Source organism: Coloeus monedula, assembly GCF_965178545.1.
Source record: "Coloeus monedula genome assembly, chromosome: 8".
NCBI classification, from domain to species: Eukaryota; Metazoa; Chordata; class Aves; order Passeriformes; family Corvidae; genus Coloeus; species Coloeus monedula.
The window spans coordinates 37,586,251-37,596,250 of record NC_138788.1 but is presented as its reverse complement, the minus strand read 5'-3'; the positions used below and the strand labels follow the sequence as shown (position 1 = coordinate 37,596,250).

The window sequence follows — 10,000 nt, the reverse complement described above, 5'->3', positions numbered from 1 at the left end:
TCCTTATGGCCTCACCTATCACCAGTGCAGAGTTTGGTTCAGGGTGTTGTCACCAGGACACTCAGACTCCGTATCTGAAATAAAGAGAGTGAAGCATTTACTTCCTGCTGAGGTTTGTTTGCATGAATGACACTTCTGTTTGTGGTCTGGTGGAAATACATTTATTAGTGGTGTTTCTGGGGTGTAATAGGTGGTTTTCTGCCACAAATATTCCTTTAGCCAAGCAGTGTTTGAATTGGACCAAACTGAAGCCACCGCTTGTGCTTATAACACTGAGGATTTTCTTGCTTAGTGTTGAAATTCAAGTACAAAAGTCTTTCTGGTCTATTTGCTACACCACCTCCTCTCACAGAGGTTAAGAAGAGGTGAACAGGATGAAAAGGCGCTTGCAGGGTTTAAAAAATCTTCTATGGAAAAAACCCATCTTTCATTTCACACAAAAAAAGTCTCCTGTAGGTTGTTATGTGCATAAGGTGGAGGCTTAAGAGCAGCCACATTTGCAGATGAACTGCTTTTCCTCGCTTCTCCGAGACATGACATTTGTTCAGAAGATTAGCCAGGTTGTAATGTGTAGCATAATTGCACTGTGCGGATGTCCCAGAAGTGAAAACCTAATTGCTTGACAGGCCTATAACTTTGTGGTACTGCTCTCACCTTGTTAGGTCCTTTTCTGATGCGGTTCAAATGCAGGCTGGCCGCAGGTGTGCCTAATTTACCTCGCAACAGAACGTGTTGAGTTTAATTGCACAGTGGTTGTTAGGAAAAATTGGTGGGTGGAATATCAAGTGACTCACTGTATGCGGATGGCAGATGGGCGGTGAGAGGCATCAGAGCTAAGTGTATAGGTGAGGTGAGTTAATAAAAGATGTAAATTTTAGCTTAAAATAGTGGAGTCTTGTGGAAGGTAATACATTTTAATTAAGAGGGTAGCAGGCCCCATTCTAGCAGTGGGAAAAAATCAGAGCAAGGGGACGTGGCAAAGACTGCATTTTTCTCCCTATCAGTATTTTAGGAGCAGCTTAGCCTGTTTGGGAAAGCTCTTCTGCAAGGCTGCATTTATTAAAAAAGGCTAAAATTTCTGCATATGATACAAAATGTGGCAGGGAGAACCAAACCTAGAAAAGCTTGAATTCTCATTCTTGTCTCAAAGTTTGAGATGAGACCAAGCAGAGCTCTGCTCCAGGTCCTTGCTTCTTTCTCTGAAACAGAGACCTTGTGGTTGGGGTGGGAGGGATGGGTCTGTAGTGTCCATGGTCCGTGGTGGTCAGCTGAGAGCAACCACCAAGTCAACCATCTCCTCCTGGCACGGAGAAACACCCTGCCTGGAAATGTGGTTTTTAACTTATGATGTCTTCCTCTGAAAATCGTGTCCTGATTCCACCTGTGCTCCATGAACTTGTAAGCACAGAGTAAAGAGTGAAATAAAAATACCTCAGCATCAAGGAATGCAGCGGAGCTGAAATGCGAGTGCTGCTTGTATTCACTCCAGCCTGGCGTCAATATTTAGCCCGGTGCTCAGAGCCATCCTAATGAACTTGATGATGTCTAATTTCACCAAGAGTGGGTCCTTTTCACCAAATAATTGAACAAATACCAGTTCCAGTTGATGTTTAGTGAAAGGGTGCTTAATGGCCCTTTTTCTTTGACAGGATGTGAGCGCTCTGTATAGAAACAATTCATCATGAATGCTTCACGCTAAAAACAATCCACGAGGAGCAATACTTAGCATTCCTCGTGCACAATTCATTGGAGAATTTCCGAGCAATTTACAAACATTAGCTCAATAAGCCTCACAACACCCATTTGAGATCAGAAAAGAAAAAAAAGAAAAAGATAAGATACTGCTCTTCAGCCTGGATGTGGCACTAAGGAGCCGTAAAGCTGGAGGCTGGTCCCAGCTCCTGGCTCCGCAGCACTGGGTGGTTCTGTATGGAGCCGGGCATCAGCTGGTCCTTGCACAGTCTCACAGTCTGGGTGGTGGAAGCTGTGCAAAACCAAAGAGAGGACTGACAGCAAGGATGTTATGTTTAGAATAATAGAATCATGGAACGGTTTGGGTTGGAAGGGACCTCAAAGATCATCCAGCTCCAACCCTCTGCCATGGGCAGGGAACCTGGTCCATACTCATTTGACCTGGAGAGAATAAGTATCTCAAATAACAATAAAAAAATAAAAACAAACTCAAAACACCAAAAAAATTCCAAAACATGGCAGATAAAATTAGGGGGAACTTGTGGATAACATAGAGGCAGTTTCATGGAGCTGCTCATAATATCCCTGCAACAGCATCGAGAAAAGCTGAGCATCTGAGCTAGGATATCATGTCATCCAGCACAGAAATCCAGATCTTTTTGAGATCGACAGCTGAAACCCCCTTACAGGTTTTGGGATATGAAGTTTTAAAGAAATGTGCATTCAGCTGAACTGACAGCATCGATTTATTTATGCAGTTTCAGTAAACCTGGTTGTTTCCCTGCTTGCCCCTCTGATATGAGAGATTGCTCCTCCAGCATTTGTGTCCTGTAACATCAGGGTGCTGCTCAAGGTTTAATGGAGAAGGGGGAGCTGGGATTAAAAGCATCAGCTTTTGATTTGGGGACACTCCCATAAAGCTCCTGTATGACTCCCGAAGAATCTCAGGAGCGAGTGCGATGTGGGGCAGCCATTGTTGTTCTTACTGCTGGCCATGGCTGGGCCTTGTTTGGTGCTAAAGAAGGAAGGATGTTCCTGTCTTGCCTCCTGCCAGGAATTCTGTTGGCACACAGAAACTTCTGTGAGGTGTGTGCAGCAAGAGTAGTCCCAGTCACTTATGAAGACTGACATGAGTGAATAAATAAAAGTTGTTCATACTCTGAATGTGTAAGCTCTGGCTGACCTTGCTGTCCAGCACGTACAAAGCTGGGCAGCACGAGCTGCCGGACTGCAGCATCTGAGGAACTCAGGGTGAGGAGAAAATCCTGAGCTTTGCTTGTCATTAGCGGTCAGTCATTAGCCAGAAAACCTAATTAAAACATAGCTTTATTATGAAAGATGAAAACACGAGTGCATAAATAAAAAAGGCCATGTCAGGCTGTGAATGCCATCCTGTGCAGGGCAGGACACTGAGGATCCCCCTGTTTGCTTCACCTGCCAGGTGGACACTTCCCAGATCGGCTCGTTCCTGCGGTGCAGGAGGGCGGCAGAAATCTTCCCAAGCTTCCCCCTTCCCTCTAAGTGCTTGCTGTGCTCCCCTGAGGCAGCGTTGCTGCAAAAACGGTTTATGGGGAGATGCCTGGATGATAAGGGTTAGTCCTAAATAATTGCTGGTTGCCGCTCAGCAGAAATAAGCTGGATTTCGATCCCTGGGTAGAGCGACTCCTCACAGCTAAAGGCTGGCAAAGGTTGAAGAGGTCGTAAGACAGGGCCTAATTTGCCATGTTCCTTCCCTTTCAAAAACAATGAGGGAACTGGGGCCTTGCCGGTGGGCAGATCCTGCCTGGATCTCCCTGGAGTCAGCAGGAGCTGGATCGAGTCCCTTTGAATAGCGAGAGTTTCCAAACCGGAGGCAAAGCCAAGTGTTTTTCAGAAGATTGATCATTACCTTTGGAATTTTTTGACGTAGAGGTCATTACTGCTAATATAAGTTGTGAAAAAATGAAAAGTATTAAAAAATAGAGACAAATTCTCATCTGGTGTAAGTCATTGCCTTTGAAGTCAATGAGTCATTGAAATCAACTTTCCCACACCGAGCTAAGGATATGGCCTGGAGTCAATACATTTGTAGTTGCTGAAAAATTAAAAATATAAATTTGCCTTTCCTTGGCAATAATGTTCTGTTTATGACAGAGATCTTATGCTTTAAAATAAGTTCATTAACGAATAGGAAAGTAATATTTCACTACCAGTATTCTTTTGGGTATAACTATTTATGATTAAATTTTATTAAACTTTTTAAAAATTGGATTTACATTTTGATGAATCTAATAGATTTCAATTTTGTATTTTTATAGATTCTTTCTAAAGTTTTTCCTCAAGTGCAATCAGAACTGTTTGAAGAATGCAGGCAACCCACGAGACATGCGAAGATTCCAGGTACAGATCCCTCTAAAAGCATAAATGATGTATAAAAGACCTGATCACATCTTCATCTTATGAAAAAAACAGTCAGTGCTTCCAGTCAGTGTAGTTACAATGCTTAAAAGAATTGCTGTCAGTATTTTACATTTCCCCCACTAATCTAAGTGCTGGTTCTTGGGATGCACCAAGCTCTGCAGTGGGCTGTAATGGATCAGTGTTGGAGCAAGTGGATCATTCCTTAGGAAGTATTTCCCTAGATTTCCTTCCTACCAACACCCTGTGTTGTAGTGTGCTGTTCGCTCAGACCTGCAGAGGTTTTACGTAGACTGAGTAGTTTGATCTTACTATAAGGACACGACTGTGGAGCACAGGGAAGTTTGGAACTCACACTTCTCTGGTTCACAACTTGTAGATCCAGCAGTGGTGGCCCAACACATGAATTTTTGTTTCAACTGTGTTAGAAAATGTTTAATACTTCACTTTCTCCTTACAGCTTTTGAGATATCCTGTGGTGAATCATAGCACTACAGAGAGGCAGCTGACGGGATGGACAAATGATTTCCTCTGTATCTGGGGTCATTGGAAAGGCTCGTTAGGAAATAACTGCCTTTTATTTCAAAAATATTTCACAATGATTCATATTTGATTCCAGCAATAAAGTAGTATTGAGATGTTCAGGACTTTCTCAGTTTGGAGAAGAATTACTTGTGGTTAAACTTGATAGCAAAACATGTGACATCTGTTTTCATGCACAGCCAACCAACCGGGGAAGCCAGCACCCTTGAGCCAGCCAACAGAAAAGATCTGTAGCTGGAAAAAAAAAATATTCCTTCAAAACAATCGAGCCAAGCTTCCATTTTTCATGCATCTCAGCTTCACGTGGCATCGGTGATATTGATCCATCTGAACAGAACAGAAGGTCAAACCTGGAATGAGTGGAAATGTCCTCTTTGTCTCACTGATGACTAAATGAAGCATCAGTCACGAGTGATCTTGTGGTCGACAATGGAGCCAGTAGGCACTAGAAAGACTTTCCTGGGTCTCTTTAGCTAATCTCCCTGCCTCTCAGAAGGTTTAACTGGACTTAACAGGATGTCAGATCTTGAACAGTATTTTTACCTGGTTTCCCTGTCTCAGCACCTTTGTGGAGGTGCACTGCAGGAGCGAGGCGATATAACAAAGCGTAGCACGTCGACTTTCTTTTGCTGAACTACAGTATTTTCCCTTGGTGGCTGACCTATATATACATGACAGAACAAAAATAGTTGTCATTTTCATATACACCTTGCTCTGTCTCTTTAATACACCATGTTCTAGGAACCAAACCCAGAAATCCTGGCTGGAAATCATGCTTGCATGTTTTGCAATATTTCTGAAAGTCTGGGAATCTCATTAAGAGTGAAAGAGGATAGCCCAGTGGCCTGGCAGCAGCTCTGCGGCCGAGCTGAGCGTGCAACCTCAGCACTCTCCGAAGTGGATGTTGACAAGAGGGAATGTGTCCACTTCTGGGAGGAGAGAGCTGGGGAAGCAGAGCAGCCTGGCAGAGAACTGCCCTCGGGCTGTTCTAAAGGGTACTGCAGATGGCTGTCTCCAAGGAGGCAGGATACACAGAAAAGGTGCTGTGATAGCTGAGAGCTAATTATGGCTTGTGAATAAGAAACGGGATCAGAGGTGATCCAAAACATAGAAGCAGACAAGAATTTTCTTCTGATGCCTTGGCCCAGCTCTGTGCAAAGGAGCCTCTCTACTCCCCTTCCATTTGTGTTCGTTAAGTGCTTGGGCTTAGGAGCTGGTGGAAGAACCCTGCAATCATCTTTGTTATAACCAAAATTTAAATAGATGGAAGGTGAACACTGAAATTTGTCCTACCTTTGGCCACCCTCACCAGCTGTGTAGATAAGGTCTGACTTAGCCACTGACTTTATGCACTCTACTCACCCCAAGGGAAACACTGCAGTGGCTGCTTCCTTTAGAAAACCTGGAACCACAGCACAGGGCCCATGCTGGAGTATTTAAATAAGATGTAAATGTCAGTCTGGGATAACAGTGATCCACCTACGAAGCCGTGCTCCACACAAACCCTGGCGCAGCTCGCAGTTTCCTCCCTGGCTGGTGCTCCCGCGGTATCGCTTCCGGAAGGATTCCCACAGCTCCATTGTGGAGGTGTTTGTATCGGGAAGGTTGCACGTTTTGCATATGCTCCTTTGCCATTTTCGACTGAGAAGCAGCTGGAAGCCAAAGGAGGCCCTATCCATCATCTCTTCTATGGCCGGACTCTGAACCTGGACACAAGAATAGGAGCCTTTCACTCAAAAATAAAGGAGGAAATTCCATTGACATAGCAGGGTCAATCACCATCCAAATGAACTTGAGAAGGGATACTTTTCATGGATTGAAAACACTTTCACTATTCATATTCAACTCAGCCTTTTCAGATGCAAAAAAGTTCATTATCAGACATTAAATGTAATTGTAAAACTGACCTGGAGATCATTTACTGAAGAAAAAATGGGGAGTTACGACGGTTCCTGATTTATTAAGCGTTTTTTATTTGGAATCCTCACAACCCTTCATTTGAAGACAGTCTCAAGTGAACAAATTTTAATTAGATAAACTATCTAATCAATATATCAACAGATCAATCAAAACAGCAGCTTTTAAAATGAGTGGCTAGAGGGGTGTTTCTGAAACTAATGGCTAGAAGAATATTTCCCTGAATTGAATTCATTTGTTAGCATAATAGGAGATTAAACTCTAATTAGTGTAGCAGGTTCTGAAGAGAAACAATTGTGAGTTAAAAATCACCAGTGGTCTCCACGTAAACAAAGATGTATTCAGAGATGTCATTCACTCGGTTTAAATAGAAACAGAGAAGTAACAGGATGTTGTTTTGTCTTACGAGACCTGATTCGCGGAAAATCTGCAGGATTTTTGAAATGTGGGGTTTTGTTTTCTTTTCCAGGTTGTTGTATCAACAACAGTCAATGTGGATGGCCACGTGCTGGCTGTCTCAGACAACATGTTTGTACACAACAATTCCAAACACGGGAGGCGGGCTCGCCGCCTTGACCCCTCAGAAGGTACGGCCCCTTCTTATCTGGAAAATGGTAGGCACACATTTACATGTCCTTTTTTTTTATTTGCAATGCTTTTTTATTTTATTTTATTTTATTTTATTTTATTTTATTTTTTCCTTTTTTTTTTTTTTTTATTTCACCATACTTTATGTTGAGACACCACTACATTTACTTTTACATCATTTCTTCTCCCATCCATCAAAGCACCCATTAAAAAAAGTCCATTAGTATTTCTCAGCACTTGTCAACTAGAACACGGAGGCTTCTGAATTTGCTTCTGACTTCTTTCTTTATTAAATACCTACAGTTTTGCAGTCACAACCAATTTTTCATCTTTTCCTATTTCGGTTCTTTTTTTTTTTTATTTCAGTCTTGTTTTGCTTGCAGCTTTTTCTTGCTCTTTAATTTGACTTGATTTTATTTTGGCTTGTCATATTCCTTGATCCAGAGGTACAGTCTCAGGTTATGTATGCAAGTTTAAGTGGATGGTAAAAACATGACCGAATCTGTAAAGAATTTACTGTGAGGTCAATTTCCTGTGCCTGGGCCTTACTGCAGATTACAGCAGGAGGGGGTTTGGATGAGAAAAACAGCATAAAATGTTTTTCTTCAGCCTGACTCAATGTGATTGACTTCTTGCCTGAACTGCTAAAAGAAGATAGGCTGAGATGAAGAGGAGAATGGAAAGTGTCTCTGAAAATCCAGAATTGTGAAATCCTATCTTTTTGGAGCCCATCAGCCCCCGAATCACTCACACACCATCACAGCTGCGCCTGGACACGTGCACACATGTATTTATTGCCCTGCAAAGCCCAAAATAGTCATTTGGATTTAAATATCACTTCGTTTGAACTGTAAAATATACCAGTGTAGGGATGAAAATCAGCTCCCAGGAAACCTCTATTTAATAAAATTAGGATAGGATAGGATAGGATAGGATAGGATAGGATAGGGTAGGATAGAATAGGATAGGATAGGGTGGGTTAGGACAGGAGAGAATAGAATAGAATAGAATAGAATAGAATAGAATAGAATAGAATAGAATAGGAGTAGGAGTAGAATATTTTCACTTAGAAGGATCATCCAGTCCAACTTACTGAAGACTTTAATGTTGCCCAAAAAAAGCACATTTAAATACATTTAATTTTAATCTTGAGTTCTGGAAGAGTTAGATTCTCAAACCTGCTATGACCTGACGTGCTGGGCCACGCACATCAGTTTCCGTGGGACTCCTCTTGTGAGTTGTTACTAACACATTGACAGGATCATGGCTTTTTACACTAATAAAATTAATTAAAGTGATAACAATACTAAGCTGCTAATACAATCATTGTCATTTTACGTTTCAAATAGTATTTTACCAATGGGCAAGGAGGGGAATGAATGAGGCTAGCACCAACTATCAGAAGGCAACGCGATCTAGACATCAAAAAATGGAAAGCGATTTACGAATCTGCCGCGGTCCACACACGCACACAACCCTAATTTGTTTTTCTGCATTAATAACTAAGGTATAAGAGACCAAAAATATAATAATTAAAGGTCGCCCTGAGCACCAGAGTCATTATGGTCTATGACGTATTGTTTATCTCTTTCATATGCGCGGAAAGTAGGTGTGTGTTTTGCCTAGCAACCGTCACTAATGAGGTTCACAATTAAGAAGGCTGAATCCTCTCCCCTCGTCCTCTCCTTCCCTAGAGAGCCAGAACTAGCAACATTATAGGTTCAAGTAAGCATGCTCAGCCCTGTGGTGTTAGGTTTTAGTCTAGGTCCAAATTCAGCCTCTTCTAATGAGCTATTATGATCTTAGCAAAATACAAGTATTTATTTTTGTAAGCTGCATGAAAAGAATTTGACTCTGAGCAGCAAATATCGCTTAGAAAAATAAAGGCCACTTTTCCATGCTACAGAAAATCTACATAAATGTCACTTACCAACAGCTCCTTTTCTTGGCGGTACGGTAATTGGTTTGCTTTCTTTAAATGTTAAAAAACACAGTGCCAAATCCTCTTTGCCTAACATCCCATAAATGCTCAGTCGAGTAAGCTGCACCGTTGCAAATGAATGTGAAAATCTGAACGGCTGCTCCTTAAAGTCCTACTTTTAATAACAATGATGGTAGAGAAACAACTCAGAGTAAATAAATACTGCTGGAACAGGGTGGCTGAGAATCCTAACGCCCTCGAATGGAGGAGGGAATGGCAGGGCCAGAGTTTCACACACTCTGGAAGTTGGTGGGCTTCAGGAGATCTCAGAATCCTCATGGGCAGGGCCGTGCTCTGAAAATGAGCATCACCACGAGGTTCTGCTCCCACTGAAATCACCACACAACTTCCTGGGATTTTAGTGTACTCAGAATAAGCTTCAACCTCTTAAAATGGGGATGGTGTGACCTGCAAAGAAAATTCCCCAAATCCTGACCTGGCTTACTTGAAAATCTTTGTTTCCTTCTGGTCACAGTATAACCCTGGATACTGATACCTTCTTAAAACGATGGGGTTTATGCCATGCTCCAAGTTCCTTGTGTCCCGGCACCTTCCATGGCGAATGGAATGCTTTGCATTAGTAACACATTCTTTAAAGAAAAGTACCAGCTAAAAACCACGATATTTACTTCTCCATAGCCTCTCCTTGCTAACACCTCATTATCCAATCATCTAATATTCACCAGCAGTATATACACACACTCGCAGATCGTTTCCAAGTAAACTAATTCCCCCTGCTGCTCCTGTGGAAGGCTGCCATTGAATCCTTTGAGCTCACAAAAAGCACGGCAAATTATTTACAGTAGTTGAATACAACTGGAGGAAAAACAAGCGTTCCACCTCCCGGCACCGCGGAGGAGAACCAATTTTTAGTTTTTTTTT

General features: G+C 42.2%; 1 protein-coding gene across 2 annotated transcripts in view; it reads left to right on the top strand.

The window, feature by feature from the left end:
- Nucleotides 1-10,000, top strand: part of EBF3 (EBF transcription factor 3) — a gene marked incomplete at its 5' end in the record, with an annotated part of 118,930 nt that overhangs the window by 71,933 nt on the left and 36,997 nt on the right. For both annotated transcript variants that reach the window (XM_082285613.1, XM_082285612.1), the window contains 2 exons: nucleotides 3,990-4,071; nucleotides 7,019-7,163. In XM_082285613.1, coding sequence (XP_082141739.1) covers nucleotides 3,990-4,071; nucleotides 7,019-7,163 — 227 coding nt within the window. The remainder of the gene's footprint in view (nucleotides 1-3,989; nucleotides 4,072-7,018; nucleotides 7,164-10,000) is intronic.